The sequence below is a fragment of the Zea mays genome, chromosome 2 (genome assembly GCF_902167145.1).
Source record: "Zea mays cultivar B73 chromosome 2, Zm-B73-REFERENCE-NAM-5.0, whole genome shotgun sequence".
NCBI classification, from domain to species: Eukaryota; Viridiplantae; Streptophyta; class Magnoliopsida; order Poales; family Poaceae; genus Zea; species Zea mays.
Genome location: NC_050097.1, coordinates 46,052,406 through 46,069,857, shown reverse-complemented (window position 1 = coordinate 46,069,857; position 17,452 = coordinate 46,052,406). Strand labels below are relative to the sequence as shown.

Below are 17,452 nucleotides of genomic sequence, written 5' to 3'. Positions count from 1 at the left end.
CCACGGTGGACAATAATCAGAGAAGAACCGCAGCACTACACAGATGCACGGTTTCGGCAACAGAGCATAGGAAAGACACGCTGCGCAAGCACATCACCACTTCCTATCTCTTTGAACCACTCCCAGCAATACCAGGGAACGAACTGAGTTCTCAACGGAGCAGCACACACGGAGAGAGGAAGAAGAACATCTGACTGCTCAGCCAGTGCCAGAGAGAGGGGAAACGCATCCATACTTATGGAGCAGAGACCAGGCACCAAATTCGGAGGCCGTTGAATAGAGAGGAAACGCGAAGAGGCAGCCGTGCAAGCCGGCCAAGCCGTTGAGCCTCCGCTGCCGCTCAGCTGCCTGCGCTCTCTTCCTCTCCGCTGTCTCTCTGCCAGAGGCACGGAAGTGCCCTAGGGATTATTCCCAGCCGGCTGGGCTGCTTGGCTTACGGGCCTAAAAAAGGCCCAGTCCGGCTGACCACTTATTTTTTTTAATTCATTTCTTTATTTCCTCAAAAGAAAATAAAGGGAAAACCCCAAAATGAATAACATAAAGTATACTGTAGTATTTCAAAAACTGTGGTTTTCAAAAACCTTGTTCCCAAATAGGGCCTTATATATTTATAATATTTATAACATCTATCCTTTATAGAATACAAATGAATATGTGTTTCAGTTGTTAGAAATTGAGTGTGGGAGGGAGATGGTAATGGTTAAAACCCTAAGTTCTGTGCTTATTTTTTGGATTTCACGTGGAGATGGGAGTGAGACATGCGAAGAAACTACCACTTAAATATAGTAGATACTAGCAAAATATTGTGTGTTGCGACGACACATATGAGACGCACGAAGAAACTACCGCTTAAATATACTAGAGACTATCAAAATACTGTACGATGCGATGATACATAATCATATTTGATATCCATAAAAAATAAAATTAATAACAAAGCGAACATTTTGTCCACATATCAGATATTAAACTGACAATAACAAATATTAAACTTTTACTTATGGCATGTTTTGAAGCACCAAGTTTTTAAGAAACTAGTTTATAAAAACCGAGGAACATACCAGTTTGTATCCTAGATATTAGAAATTGGATTCCCATCTTCTTAAAAACTAAGAAGCAAGCCTCCCTAGATAAAACGAGTTTATGAAAACCGAGGTGGTTCCTAACACCATAAACTAGCTTTTTCAATAAACCAGTTTCTAAAAAATAGATACTTAAAAACTAGGTTACTTCCAAACAGCTCCTTAGCAAAAAAAACGAGAAAGATATGTATTAAAAAGGAGCCTAACCCGCTTTTTATATTCCGCTCGATCGCTCGTCCTCCTTCAGTTAGTAGATGATACTATGTAGAACCGATGTGATATGTGTGGCTTTTATGTCGTGTTGGGCTTTGTTGTTTTTTTACGGTCTATCTATAGTATAACAATCTATCTATAGTGTAACAACCCATTGACAATGGCCCATAGTTAGATGGCGCGCAATCCAAAAAATTGATGCTTTAAAGAAGTAATGACACTAATGAGTTAAATAAGTAGAGACAGAAGAACCATTGGAAATAAGCTTTTACCACGAAAATAGTTTACATTTAGGGCTAGTTTGGGAACACTAATTTCCCATGGGATTTTCATTTTCCCAAGGGAGGAAAATGAAAATCCTATGAGAAATTAGTGTTCCCAAACTAGCTCTTAGCGGAATAGGTTCGTTGAAGATGTTTAGCTGAGAACAAAAGTTATTTTTAAATTATTTATTTATAATTGCTATAAGACAGCCGCTGAAAATAGTCATACAGGCCAATTTTGGGGGCCCAGTCTCACCAAATTTGTAAAGCACGGCTCAGCCCATACAACGGTTCGGCCCTGCAAGACAGTAACACTGCGCACCTCGCTGCCGGCACGGTTCGCTCGCTCGAACGGGGTTACAGCCGCACAGGGTAACGAGATGGCGGCGGTGCTTACCCGAGCCGGCGGCCGCTCCAAGCGATCCGTCTCCGGCTTCCACCTCCGCTCTGTTCTCGCGGGGCACGGGACCTTCTCATCTGAAGCCGCGTCGACCGCCGTGGGCGATCGCGTGGTCGCGGCTACGGGCGAGCACGATGGGGACGACCTGCGCAGCCGCATCTTCCGACTGGGCCTGGCGAAGCGGAGCGCGACGGCGGCACTCGAGAAGTGGTCCAGTGAGGGACGCGACGCACCCACGGCGGAGCTCCGCCGCATCGCGCGCGACCTCACCCGCGTCCGTCGCTACAAGCACGCCCTTGAGGTTCGGCACCGGCAGAATCCTTGTCCCTTGTTATTATTGCTCCTCCTGCCATAGGCCTCGTGAATGCGGGGTTGAATTCATTGTCTGTGCTGCGCAATGAACTTTGATCTAATGTGTTCTTTTTTTGTTGTGGAAATGGATAATTTTTTGTACAAAACTAGGCAACTAGCAATAGCTACCAAGACCAACGGCAAGGCCAAAACAATAGAAAAACATAAATGGAAAAGTTCCAAATAATGCTCCTCCCATGACAGGCAAAAACTTTGCATCACTGCTGTGTCCAAAACCTAGCCGGCTATGATATGAGACCCTCTGAATAAAATCTGTACAAAAGAATTTGTGATGTGCACGCGTTGTAGGTTTATCTACCTGAATAATTAAGATGGTTCGGTTGGCTCTTTACAGTGCCGCTGCTGATGCTTCTGGTTTCATCAACAGGCCGAGCTTTTCTAACTAGATTTTGCTGTGGGTTAGTAAGCTGTATTCATGTGCTGTAACTTTGTTCCTTATTGATGAGGGTGCCTATGAAGATGCTCATGAAGACTGGCATGATGGCGAAGGTTGCAGCTATGATCTTATAATTAGTAACCAACATCTCATCAATTGAATTTGTCTCAAGTATTCCTTTTGTTGCCATTTTAATGCTAACTGATACTAGCTATTGCGTTTCTATATTTTTACAACATGATGAGCCATCTTACCTTTACATTCCTTTGCGAAATGGTCTTGTGTCATTGAGATCGGATAATCCTGTATGAGAACTATCGCTAACCCTGAAGGATGTCATCGGCCAGACTTTTACGTTGGCAAAGCTTATAGCATATATTCCTTTCCTCTTATTTTGTTTGGTTGCTTATGCTGATACCCACCATACCCTAGCAATATTACATTTTGTCGATGGTGGTTTACACCTTTCCCCTTCTAGGGAGAAAAAAAATACAGATCGCTGTATCAACTAACTATTAACTGCATATTTTACAGGTAGCAGACTGGATGAAGACACATCACGAGTCTGATCTATCAGAGAACGACTACGGAATGCGCATCGACTTGATTACCAAGGTCTTCGGTGCCAGTGCCGCGGAAGATTTCTTTGAGAAGCTCCCACCGGGAGCCAAATCGCTAGAAGCCTACACAGCACTTCTGCACTCCTATGGCCGGTCGAAGATGACGGACAGAGCCGAAAGGCTGTTCGAGAGGATGAAAGACGCGAGCCTGCCTATGGACGCCCTGGTCTACAACGAGATGATGACCCTGTACATCTCCGTGGGGGAGCTCGGTAAAGTGGAGGCCGTCGCAGAGGAGCTGAAACGGCAGAACGTCTCTCCGGACCTGTTCACGTACAACCTCCGTGCCAGCGCGGCCGCGGCGTCCATGGATCTCGAGGGCTTCAGAGCAGTCCTCGACGAGATGTCCAGAGACCCGAAGTCGTCCACAGAAGGAGGGTGGGCGCTGTACCGGGACCTCGCGTCCGTGTACGTCGACGCGGGCCAGCTTCTGGGCTCTGTGAATTCGCCGCCGGTGGAGGCCGGGGAGGCGAGGATCAGCCAGAGGGAATGGATCACCTACGACTTCCTCGTCATCTTGCACGCCGGCCTCGGCAGGCCAGAGAGGATAAGGGACATCTGGAGGTCCATGGTGGCGACCTCGCAGTCGCAGTCGCAGCAGCAGCAGCGCATGACGAGCCGGAACTACGTCTGCGTGGTCTCGTCCTACCTGGCGTGCGGGCGGCTGGAGGATGCCGGGGAGGTCGTCGACCAGTGGCAGCGCTCTAAGGCCCCCGAGTTCGACGTCTCCGCCTGCAACCGGCTGCTGGACGCCCTCCTGCGCGCCGGTCTCGCCGACGCCGCGGGTAGGTTTCGGGAGCTGATGCTGCAGAAGCGTTGTATACTGACTAGCAGCAGCAGCAGCAGGGCGGCAGTGGTCGAGTGATTACGGGTTGGTTTCGAGTCTGTTCTTTTTGTTGTTGTTGTCTTGTGTGAAGGAATAAACAATGGACAGCCCAAGCACTCTGCACGTTACGTTATTCTCTGACATGATTGATGTGATCATGTCTGGTTAGTGGGTTACGTACGTACATAGTGCCAGGCTCGTGGCATGACGAAGCACACTGAGAAACTGTGTACGGCCATCGGTGCGCGCGTTCTTGTGACCTTCGTCTTCTTCCTGGCCCTAACTACCCTGCAGGCTGCAGCTATTGTAAAGACGACAGGTACAGCGGCTACGAGCTGGCGGAAACGATGCTGTTGCATACTGTTTGTCCTATGCTCCACATTCTCGCCACGAAGATGGTGACGTTGCGAGTTGTTGTTTCATGATTGTGCGTGGAATAAAGATACCGGTCGCAAGCCACAGGAGTTTTTTCAAGTATTTCGAGTCCTTTCATGCGTTGCCTACCACCACCTTCCATTCCATCCACGGCTGCTTTGATAGCCCCCGAAACCTCAGAATACTCCCGGTCCCGGCCCGGTGTCAAACACTCGGCACACGCCTGCCTGCCATCCGCCGCTCCTTCGGCACAGTCGCGCTCGCGCAGATGTAAAACGTGCCAACCCTGCGTCAAAGATCCACCCAGATGCAGGAACTGAACTAGGCGGGTCTGGGATCGGCAAGAAAGAGAGAGGGGCAAGCAAGTATTTCGCCCAACTCACGAGTCACGACGTGGGATGTAGGCATCCGCAGCACCACCAGCGCGCGTCTAGCTAGCAACACCAATCGGTTTCTCACTTTCTCGTGCCGTCAAAGCAGGATTCGCTCCACAGCAGACAGACCGGCGGCAGAAGTGGTGCCGTTTCCCCAAATCTGTGCCTCTGCGTGCGTGCTTCGCGAGGAGCGATGGAGACGCGGCAGCTGCTCCTCGTGTTCTGCCTCCTCGGCGCCGGCATGGCCGTCGTCGTGGACGCGCAGGCGCAGTCGGCGCCGGCGCCGCCGCCTCGGCAGACGCCTTCTGCGCCGCCGCAACAGACGCAGTTCGGCCGCACCATGTCGACCTTCATCACGGTGGCCATCAGCGTCTTCTTCTTCTTGCTCTTCGTCTGCGCGTACATCAACCAGTGCCGCCTAGCGGACCCCGGGGCGGCGGCGGCGGCAGCGGCAGCGGCAGCGGCAGCCGGCGGCGGGGGCGGGGGCCCGTCCAGGAGGGGGAAGCGCGGGCTGGACCCCGCGGTCGTCGCCACGTTCCCGATTGTGTCGTACAGGGAGGTCGTGGAGCACAAGATCGGCAAGGGCGTGCTGGAGTGCGCGGTGTGCCTGACGGCGTTCGAGGACGACGACGACCTCCGCCTGCTGCCGCACTGCTCCCACGCGTTCCACCCGGAGTGCATCGACCCCTGGCTGCAGTCGCGGGTCACGTGCCCGCTCTGCCGCGCGAACCTCGAGAAGCCGGCGCCGGCGCCGGCGGTGGCGCCCCCGTCGCCTTCGCCGCGGCTAGCGCCGCGCCAGCCTTCGCCGCCGCCGGAGGCCGTGGCGATACCGGTGTCGGACGACGGATCGGAGGGGGGCAGCAGCAGCTGCGAGGACGACAGGAAGGAGGAGGCCGTCGAGCTGGAGACGCTGCGCAGCGCGCGGCGCGCCGCCAGGATGCCGCGGTCGCACTCGACGGGGCACTCGCTGTTCGCGGCGGCGGCGGCCGCCGCCGCCGCGGAGGAAGGCGACCACGAGAGGTTCACGCTGCGGCTGCCGGAGCACGTGCGGGAGCAGGTGCTCCGGTCTCGCCGCCTGCGCCACGCCACCAGCCTGCTCAACCTCTCGGACATGAGTTCCGAGGGGAGCTCCCGAGGCGGAAGGGGCGTAGCAGGAGCAGGAAGCTTTGGCAACGGCGGGGGGAGCAGCCACGGCGGGCGCCGGTGGCAATCGTTCCTGGCCAGGACGGTCTCCTGGGCGCGAGGCGGCGGCGACGGCTCGGTGCGGAGAGGCTGGGACGGGTCCACGAGGAGGGGGAGGGACGGCGGTGAGTCAAGCTGGAAGGGCGTGGCGTCGCCGCCGCCGACGGGCCGGCCGTGATCGAGGCCGCGGCTGGAACTGGCATGCTGCGGCCCCGTAAAGTTTGACGAGCTGTGCCTTTTCTTTTCTTTTTTCTTTTGCTGTATTTGTTTATTGTTAGGAGCATTTCGTGATATATAGCTGCCAGATTTTCGCGACACTTTATTTATCTATCTAGCTTTTATTCTAGTACCTTTCTGCAAAGATTGATTCGTCTGGTCCGTAGATTTTGATTTTGTGGGATTGATGATTACTGACGATAAGAGAAGAACTCACTTTGGTCTCCCTGCCGTTCTTTAGTTAAACCCTCATCAGTATCCTTCTTTTGATTTCGAGACGGTAGCCTCTCCTTTTGCTGTCACGATTCGACGTCAGTGGGAGAAGCATTGTCCTGCCACTGCCAGCATCAGCTTTGTAAGATCATCTGCGATCGCTAATCATCATTTCTCTTCATGAAAGGACTGTTCATCACCATTCTTTACGAGGTCTTCTCTCAGTACTGGACTCTTTTGGCCGTGGCTGTGTGGGTGTCAATCTGACTTGGAGAGATCGATGTGCGAGAAAAAACAATGGGGAAGGTTCGCGCACTGGGTAGTGACCGGCGTAAAGAAACTGTAAAGAAACCATATTGGATAAGGAGGCCGTCGCCCCCATTTCAAAGGCCTTTGTTTGGGTCGCCTAGTGGGCAGTGGCTCCTGGCGACGGGTTTTTGAATTTTGATGAAGTCTCTTGGCTACGGTTCACAATCACGTCGCCGGACAAGGACGACGGTGTACCCTCTTGCGGCAGCTAGCTAGCGCCCAGGCGTGCCTTCACCTGCACGCTGCACTGCCGTGGAGAGATTTTTTTTATTTGTTATAAACAGAGTGCTCCAGATATCCAAAGGATTTTCTTCTGCGAAGCGATCGAGAAAACGAACCATCATCATCCGTGGGCGCATCGCGGAAAGAGCTCAAGTGGCGCCGGACAGAAACGGCGCCGATGACGTGGCAACTTTAGACGATGGTACCTATGGTTTGGCAACTTTAGGCGATGCATTGCGGTACCTGTGGTTTGGCCGGGTTCTTGCTATCTCTAGTCCATGTCCGAGCAAGTACTCTACGACTCCAGGGACAACTGCAGCTAAGCCATTGGCAACGAAGCTATGGATCTTGTGAATTCTTCGTGCCACAGACCATGGCTATTGGCTCTCACCCACCTCCAGATGGTTACCCTAAAACCGATTAGTTTTTTATCATAATATGTGTTTAGACTAGTTTATCTATTTATATGAGTTTGCTAACGTGTTAAAAAAAACCAACAGGCATGTAGGCATCCGTTTGCTACTGCACTACTCACTACTGGAATCGACGGTTTTGCCGAGTGCCTGAAACACTCTGCAAAGACTGAAAAACATTCGGCAAAAACTTTGTCGAGTGTCGCACTCGACACACAGTACATCGGCAAAGTCGTCTTTGCCGAGTACTTTTTCTCGGGCACTCGGTAAAGAAAAGCCGCCGTCACGGCACCGAGGTGACGGAGACGGCGTCTTTGCCGAGTGTCCTAGGTGACACTCGGCAAAGAAGTTACCTTTGCCGAGTGTCTGCCGGCCAGCACTCGACAAAGAATCCGTCAGCGGGTCCCCGTGTCAGGTTCTTTGCCGAGTGCTTTATATGGCACTCGGCAAAGCGTGCCTCTTTGCCGAGTGCCAGGGCCACTACACTCGGCAAAGAACCTATACCGGTGCTGTAATACCCACTCTGTAAGAAAAGTCTAAAAGGAGAAATTATATTCCTTTATATATATGTGTGTTGTTCCTATTTATTACTTCATGTGAACATCCCATTTTAAAAAAACAACAAATGCTTAATAAAGGACATGCCATTAAAATGTGCATCATGATGAGTTTTGTTTGTTTGTGCACTTAATAAGAATAACAACAATAATATGAATTAAAATATAATAATAATGAGAAAAAGGAGAGAATAGAAAAGGGGAGGAATATAAAAATAAAAATAAAAAAAACATAAATATATCCTTATAGTGGAATATATATTTTGTGCACATGACTTGTGAAATCTGCAAATCATTTTGGAATTCAAATAGTATGTTTGAATTTAGAAAAAGGTAATTCAAAAATAAAAAGGAAAAATAGAGAAAGAATTCTAACCTAGATGGGCTGGCCGCCTCACTTCTGGCCCAGCTAATCATTCTGAACGCACGACCCACATCCCGTTCCACCACGCGTGCACGATCGACTGCCATGCGGGGCCCACTGCTCGGTCTCAAGGGCGCGCGCCGCGTGCACCAGAATGAGTCGTCGATCGTCTGGGCCCACTGCCCAGCGTTCCTCAAGCGCGCGCGACTAACCAGTCACCTACAGAGCGGGCCCGTTTGCCAGTACAGTCTTCCACCTCCCGCGATAGTCGGCTCTGCTCAACTGAAGCCGGAATCCATGTCGGGATCTTGACTGCGCTACGGCGGCTGGGGCCGCTCGACCAATCGTGCCACGACCCGCACCGACCGGATCTGGCGGCCATCCGCTGACCACCCTGGGCCCACTTACCCGTAGGAGGGCGGCCTCGCACACATGGCGGAGATCGCCGTAACCTCTGCGCAATGCTCGGCGTGGCGGGTGACGTTCCTATCACCGAGTCCACCCGTTTATGGCCATAAAGGGCAGGACGACCCCCTCCTCCCTCCTTTCCTTCCTTCTCTGCTTACCTTGGCCACCAAAAATATCGCCGCCGAAACCACCGGGAGCCACCGCCGTTGCCGCGCGCCTACACCGCCATTCCGGGGTCTGCGTGTGGTCTGGGCGACTCTCCTGGCTACGTGTGTCGTGACTGTGGAGGATTTAGGCGGGAGGAGCAGTGGTGGTCGGTGAAATTCCTCGTTGGAGTTTCGCGTCCGCGGCGGAGCCGCGTCTCGTCGTGGCCAGCGACACCGACGTGCCGATAGGTGGTAAGACCTCGTTCATAGTATTCCCTGCGATCTTACCTTCGTTTTAGGCTAGTTTGTCGTATAGGGGTTGGCTCTGGTGCCACTTTGGTTACTCCCCGGCCGGCCACCACCGCTAGTGCGGGCGTCGCCGCCGTGGTCCGGCGAGCTCAGGCTCTCGGTCAAAGTTAGGGTAGCGTACACCGTTGATTCGGGCGCGAACAGCTGCGATGGCGCCCAGTGTATCGATTCGGGTTGGGTGATCCGCGACCGCCGGATCGGATACGGATGGGCGAGATTAGATCAAGAAATACCCTTTCACCGGTTGCATTTGTGTCGTTGGATCGCGGGTATGCGGTCGTGATCGGATCTGGTCTTCGTAAGTTTTGCGCCGTTGGATCTAATCTAGGTGGCTCGTAGCAAAGGATACCCCTTCGGCCTGACATAATCACTAAAGAGTCCCTGTCGTTTTAACAAATCAACCCGCAGTCCCAAGCAGTTGAAAGAACCTTACACTGAGGCCCTGGATTTTATAGATAGCACCCTGCAGATCGTTGTATTATTGCGTGCAGTCCAGATAACAAATAAAATCATAGAAATTCGTTCTAAATTCATTTTTAATACAAAAATAATGGTAGAAACTTGTACAGATCATAGAAAATTCATATTAAATCATTTTTAGTTCATTGCAGTTCCTATAATTTTGTAATATTATTGTTCATCATCTAGTGTCTCTGTTTTGACATGAAAACAGTAAGAAAATTAATTTCTCATTTAATCCTATCTTAAGCACATAAAACCTTTGGAAATTCATATCTTAAAATCTATAACTCCAAAATTAATGATTCCTGTTCCTAGGTTCTTATTTTAATGTGTAGATTTTTATGGTGTATTTTATTCACATGTTTGGTGCAATGTTAATTTTTTTATACTATGTATGTATTGTGTTGATGCGAGTAGACGAGCAAGCCACTGTGGATTCTGAGGTTCAGCAAGTAGAAGTAGCTGAGCAGGAGCTCATTGAAGGCAAGTTGTGCCCTTGATCACTTACTTTTTTCTAGCCATGTTCTTATTAATTATAATGATCTGCATAGGTTAATTTTGATGGGACCCAATAGGTTACCCCAGTTTTGATATCTTTATACCTTGTTTACCACTGAAATATTTTTTGGGTAGTACCTGCTATTGCTTTATGTGGATTTGGGTATGGAGATACTTTATTCATAATTAAACTTTTATTATCTTTTTATTATTACTGCTCATGTTAAGATCATTATGTTTATGGGAACATGGAGCGACCACCCGGGAAAATAGTGCTACCACAAGGGTATAATGGGATGCCCTTGGCTGATTAACTAGGAAAGCTAGTGGATGTCTTCCTTACCCGAAAGGGGCAAGGGCAGTAGGAGAGTGGTTAGTGTAGGGAGGTCCTTGGGTTGATTTTGCTGCGATGGAGGTCAGGCGAGGGATTCCTGCACTGGAGCTTCCTATAAACTGTAGCAGGATTTCTGAAGCTAGTGGAACTTTGTAAAGGCCTCGTAGTGTTACCCTGCCTCGCCTCCTCGGTAGAGGTGTATGGGATTGGCCATCTCTTGGCAGATGGGTAACATGACTTGTGGGTAAAGATGTGCAACCTCTGCAGAGTGTAAAACTGGTATACTAGCCGTGCTCACGGTCATGAGCAGCTCGAACCCTCACATGGTTAATTTATGGAACTTAAATCTAATTTGACATTTGCATCACATTTGGGATTATTTTACTATTACTTTTCTTTATTATTATTAAGGTTTGGTATTTACTTACACTTAGTAATTGCTAATAAAATTTTGACCAACTTATAAAAGCAACGCTCAGCCTCAGCCTCTATTTTGTTGATCAGCCTTACACTTCACATGAACTCCCACCTTTGGTGAGTTCATGCACATTATTCCCTACGACTTGTTGAGCTATGAACGTATGTGAGCTCACTCTTGCTGTCTCACACCCCCACAGGAGAAGAACAGGTGGTTCAAGTGGAGCCAATTATCGAGGAGTTCGATTCGATCTAGGTGGCGTCTCCAAGTTGACTTTCTGGCGCCAAGGATAGATTTTAGATCCTGTTATATTTATCTTTTATTTTGTAAGACTTTCGCTATGTAATAAAGTACTCTGATTATATTGTGACATTTATCTCTATACACTCTGTTATTATATATGTTATCTCCTTTGGCGCATGTATGAGATGCACCCGACTTTATTCCTTAAAACCAGGTGTGACAGAAGTGGTATCAGAGGAAATGTTGACTGTAGGACGAAACCTAGATAGAAATGGACAAAATGCTTACCTACTTACCTTATTCTGAATCCTTCTATACTTACCTTACTCTGATTCTTTCTACACTTATCTTGATCCTGTCTCACCTTCTACAGTTCTACTCTGATCATTCTTATCTTTTCTACTCTGAGACAAGATGGATTTCACACCTTGGAATCCCACACTTATGATCTTTTAAGAGATAGGAGACCTAAGACAAAATTAAAACTATTTTCTCTATTAAAAAATGTAGGTTGATTGTTCTGATGATAAATGCTTGATTTGCTTCTATGATTGATTGAAACATTATAGTTGGTCATCTTAGCATGTACCACCATAAGGTAATGAATTAGCTTTAGTAGGTAAATTACCAATCTGCTTAGCTAATAAATTCCCCAAAGTAACATGCTTCGTAATTACATGCCTTGTCTACAATCCTTTCTTTCTTACCCTGTGTTTCTAACCCAGATGGGCTACCCCTATATTGTTAGAAGAGAGCAATATAGGCGTGATCCTTGGTATGTCGTGGTTAAGAAAGGTAAAGGCAATTTATACACTGTGCTAAAGGAACCATAGAACTCACCAGTTCCAAAGGAGAAAGACTTGAAGTTGGAATTGCAGTAACTACCGCCACCAAACTAGCGGCATTCTTAGTCGATGGGAAGTATGTTGGTGACAACATCCGTGTGGTTAAGGATTTTTCGGATGTCTTTTCAGAGGAGTTACCAGGGATGCCACTAGATACGAAAGTTGAGTTTGTCATAGATCTCTTACCTGGAACTACTCCTATTTCTAAATGGACATATAGGATGTCTGTAGAAGAGTTAAAAGAACTCAAGAAGCACTTAACGGAGTTGCAAGAGGCTGGGTACATTCGTCCGAGTCTTCACCTTGGAGAGCACCGGTTTTGTTTGTAAAGAAGAAAGATGGATTGTAAGGGATGTGCGTGGATTAAAGGTCCCTTAATGGTGTCACTATGGAGAACAAGTTTTTGTTACCCCGCATTAAGGATTTATTTAATCGGATGAGAGGTGCAAGGGTATTCTCGAAGATTGATCTCCGATCGGGTTACCATTAAATGAAGATTAGGCCATCAGATATTCCCAAGACGGATTTCTCGACTCGATATGGATTATATGAGTTCACCGTTATGTCATTTGGACTAACTAAAACACCAGCCTATTTTATGGATCTAAAGAATAAAGTGCTCATGATCTGGACAGATTCGTCGTGGTATTTATCGACGATATTCTTATCTATTCTAAGAGTGAAAGTGATCATGAGAAACACCTGAGATTGGTGCTACAAAAGCTAAGGGATAATCAACTCTATGCCAAGTATAGCAAGTGTGAGTTTTGGATTGACAAGGTGCCATTCCTTGGACATATCATTTCTAATGGAGGGATTTCAGTGGATCCTGCTAAAGTCAAGGAGATAGTGGTGTGGAGCATACCCACTACAGTTACGGAGATTCAAAGTTTCTTAGAACTTACAGGATATTATTGGAGATTTATTGAAGGATTCTCTAAGATTGCCAAGCCTATTACCTCACTTCTGGAGAGGGGAAGAGAGTTTAAGTGGGACGAGAAGTGTCAAGATAGCTTTGATGAATTAAAGAAGAGATTGATGTCACCATCAGTGTTGATTATGTCGGATCTATAAAAGGGATTTGATATTTATTGTGATGCATGTGACTAAGGCTTGGGATGTGTACTTATGCGAGAAGGACACGTGATTGCCTACGCGTCTCGACAGTTGCGGAAACAAGAGTTGAACTACCCCACTCATGACTTAGAACTGGCAGCCGTTGTGCATGCGCTTAAGATTTGGAGACACTATATTATAGGAACCAAGTGCCAAGTGTACACGGATCATAAGAGTTTGAAGTATATATTCACTTAGAAGGATCTCAACCTTAGGCAACGTCGTTGGTTGGAGCTTATTAAGGATTATGATTTGGAGATTCACTATCACCCGGGCAAGGCAAATTTGGTTGCAGATGCCTTAAGTCGAAAGGAGTATGTTCATTCAGCTGTTGTTGCCCAGCTACCCGATGAGATTGTTGAGGATTTCAGGAGACTTAATCTGGGATAGTTGCTCACATTGAAGAAGTTACTATTGATGTGGAACCTACTTTGGAGCAAGAAATCCGCAGAAGGGCAGATTGGTGATGCTAAAATACAAGAGATTAAGGATCTGATTACTGAAGGTAGAGGTCCAGAATTCACGGAGGATGAGCAAGGCACCATATGGTTCAAGGACAGGATATGTGTTCCTGATATTGAAAGCCTTCGTGAGACTATTTTAAGCAAGGCCCATGACTCGGATTATTCTATTCATCCTGGTAGTACCAAGATGCATTAGGATTTGAAGCGGAAGTATTGGTGGTATAGATTGAAGAGAGATGTGGATGCACATGTGGCTATGTGTGATGTCTATCAAAGAGTTAAGGCTGAACACCAGAGGCCAGCTGGACTACTGCATCCACTAAAGATACCCGAGTGGAAGGGGAAGAGATTGGTTTGGATTTCATTACTGGATTGCCTCGCACCCCGAAAGGATATGAGTCGATATGGGTGATTGTGGATAGACAGACCAAAGTGGCTCATTTCATTCTGGTCAAGACTACTTATAAGGGATCTCAATTGGCAGAGTATATATGGCTCAGATTGTGTCTCTACACGGTGTACCGAAGAAGATCGTTTTGGATAGTGGATCATAGTTTACCTCCAGATTTTGGAAAAAAATTCTTGAGAATATGTATACAAAGTTGAAATTTAGTTCGGCCTACCATCCTCAGACTGATGGACATACTGAAAGGACTAATCAAGTATTGAAGGACATGTTGAGAGCTTGTGCCCTTCGGCATGGTAGTAGTTGGGATAAGAGTCTACCTTATGCTGAGTTCTCATATAATAATAGTTATCAGGCCAGTCTGAAGATGTCACCTTTTGAAGCTTTATATGGGAGGAAGTGCAGGACTCCTTTGTATTGGGATCAGACTGGAGAAAGACAGTTCTTTGGGCCTAAACTGATTCAATAAGCAGAAGAACAAGTCTGTATAATCATGGAGAACTTGAGGGTAGCTCAGATCAGGCTAAAGAGCTACGTTGATAATAGAAGGAGACCACTGGAATTTGAGGAAGGAGACTATGTGTGTGGGGGACAGATATCCCCCGGGTCCACTGGAAGGGTAAAAGACCTCACGAGAGGCCCAAGAGCCCAATAAATCGTAAGGTCATTCCTTCATGGGCCTAGAGAGGGACAATCAGTAAAGCAGATTGATGTAAGGCCGGATTGGTGCAAGCCCGGACGGCCCCACAGCATTGAGCAAGCGACCACAACAGAAGATCCGACTTTCCCGCGCTGGAGCCCCATGCAACGGAACCAGGCGAGGATAGGTCGGCAGAATCATAGGAAGATAGACTCAAACAGTCCACTATCTTTTAGGTGCACATTGTTATCATATCCACGTGTATCGCCCCACGGTCGAATATATAAGGCCTAGGGGGCACCCCTTCAAAACGATCGATCCCATGTTACTCAGCCACCTACCTTAACTCTCCACGAGAGCTACCTTGTAACCCATTACACAAGGCATACTCATCAGGACGTAGGGTGTTACGCATCTCTAAGCGGCCCGAACCTGTAAACACTGTCCATTGTTCCTCGTGCATCTGGCACGAACCATTTTGCTACAGTCGGCGACACCGTCCTACTCCTAAAAACACCTCGAGGGCAACCCCGGGTGTGCGGTCGGACCCAAAACACCGACAGCTGGCGCGCCAGGTAGGGGGTGTGTCGACGATACAAGCTAGCTCAATGGCCATCACCTTCCACAGCAAGATCACCCTCCGTCCCGGATCCGTATTCTGCTTTGGAACAATCTCATCCATAGCAGGTGAAGATGGAATTCTACACCGCATTGCAGATCCGCCGAAAAAGAAGTTTCCTCTAACAAACTCCAAAAATACCGGAGAAGCGCAACCTCCAGCGCTCCAAAAAAAGATCGCCCTCAGCAAGCCAGGGGCCGAGAGCCCGCTGACCCGGAGAACTCCACTGTCTACTTCCCCGACGAAAGAATTACATAGATCACAAGGAAGAAGGAGGCCAGGAGGAAACAAGTTGTTCTTTCCGTTCCTCCGCCCTCAAAGGAGAACGGAAAAAAGATCGTCACGACCGCCGTACCATTCTACCCCAACGTCCTCTTCATCGGGAGAGTGGAGTCGCCTCCCGTCTCCGACGACGAGCCGACCGCGCCTGGAGAAGAACCACCTCAGCGAGAATCCCGCCGACGGAGAAACCGGTGCCGAAATATTCGGCGACACCACGAGGCCGGAGAACGGAATCCGGAGCAACCTGTTTCGCGGGACGAGGTCTCGGAGATAGGAGAAACTCCGGAGGAACGCGTCTTCAGAGAACGAAGGAACTCCCGACGACGTGATCGCCGCCGGGCTCAGGAACAAGCTGAGCAAGACGCAAGGCAACCCCGGGAGAATCCACTCTTCGGGCGCAACCTGAATCCCGACTTCGCCCGAGCCATGAACACGCCGAGTGAAGTTGGAGGAGTACTAGCTCGGATAGCTGATGGACTCCCTCGGACTCCTGACGCCGAGGGCTACCGACGACTGTTCACCCAGGCGGCCAACCATCTTCTACCGCTTGCTCACCCGCCGAATGATCGACGACACGCTATCAACAGTCGTCGGGACGCGCGAAGCTCCATCAATGCTTCGCGTGAATGACGGCATGAGAACGAGATCCGCCGCCGGGAGGAGTACGACAGGGATCATGGCATCCCAGCTTGGAGCCAGGCCACCAGAATTGAGTCGGCAACGGCCTCAACTGGCGGCACTACCCGAGGACGATCGAGGAACCACAACAACTACTCCCCTCCCCGGGACAGACATCATCCCCGACGACAGGAGGACACGTGTGGGGTGTCCGCTCTTACTCCACGCCTTAGGGCCATCCAATGGCCTCCTAACTTCAAGACGCGCTGCAATGGCTGCGACATCTACCCCGACACTGCATCGACGACTGGGGCGACTTCAGTCGATGCTTCACCGCCAATTTTCAGTCCCTCTCCGACAAACCGGCGCAACCGTGGGACCTCAAATCCATCAAGCGCCGGGGGGACGAAACTCTCTGGTCATACCTCAAAAGGTTCCAGACCATGAGAAATTGTATCCCTGAGGTCACAGAGGCGACCGTGATCGAGGACTTCTACAGAGGATCCAATGACTCGGCCTTCGTTCGAGCCGTATTGCAGAAGGCGCCGACTACCTCCGAGGAGCTGTTTCGGGAAGCCGACCTCTACATCACCGCCGACGAGCGAGCCCAGGACCTCATCGGAGGAGCAAAGTCCGCACCGGCAGCACCACGACGCGACGCGAACCAGCAACCCGACAAACACTGGGAGAAAAGACCTCGTGAAGAAGTACACGCCGCCGGACCACCAGCCTCTCGCGCCCGGGGAGGACCTCGCGGAGGCGAGCGCACACTGGATGACATCCTCGACGCCCAGTGCCCGTACCACAAGGACATGCGCCACACTCTTCGGAACTGCTGGGACTTCAAGCACTCCATCGGGCATGGTCGACCCTTCCAACCTTTACCTCCTCCTCTGCCGCGGGGAGGGCCAGAAGAACCACGACAGCCCAAGCAGCAGGAGGAGGGAAGAGGAGGAGCTTTCCTGCACATTGACAGGGAGGTCAACATCATCTTCGGTGGACACAGATCGCAGGAGAATAGAAGGCAACAAAAGCTCAACGATCGCCAGATATTGGTGGCGACCACCGGTCCTCCCGCCCCATACCGGTGGTTGGAGCATCCGATCACTTTCACTTGGGCGGATCAATGGCTCAACTTCGACCACCCAGGCAAATACCCGCTCCTCGTCGATCCGGTGATCCGAGAGAGCAGGGTGAAGAAGGTGTTAGTGGATGGGGGAGCAGCATCAACGTCACCTTCCCCCGGACACTCTAAGGCTTGGGAGTT

At 49.5% G+C, this 17,452-nt stretch overlaps 2 protein-coding genes across 2 annotated transcripts; both read left to right on the top strand.

The window, feature by feature from the left end:
* The first annotated feature begins 1,899 nt into the window (after positions 1–1,899).
* LOC100276555 (uncharacterized) lies at positions 1,900–4,333 on the top strand. Its single transcript, NM_001374063.1, has 2 exons — positions 1,900–2,259; positions 3,241–4,333. The coding sequence occupies exons 1-2, from the start codon at positions 1,939–1,941 to the stop codon at positions 4,189–4,191; spliced, it is 1,272 nt and encodes a 423-aa protein (NP_001360992.1). The 5' UTR covers positions 1,900–1,938; the 3' UTR covers positions 4,192–4,333.
* Positions 4,334–4,642: 309 nt separating this feature from the next.
* Positions 4,643–6,525, top strand: LOC103646378 (E3 ubiquitin-protein ligase ATL6). The gene is made up of 2 exons (XM_020548284.3): positions 4,643–4,927; positions 5,008–6,525. The coding sequence occupies exon 2, from the start codon at positions 5,095–5,097 to the stop codon at positions 6,259–6,261; it is 1,167 nt and encodes a 388-aa protein (XP_020403873.1). The 5' UTR covers positions 4,643–4,927; positions 5,008–5,094; the 3' UTR covers positions 6,262–6,525.
* The last annotated feature ends 10,927 nt before the right edge of the window (positions 6,526–17,452 follow it).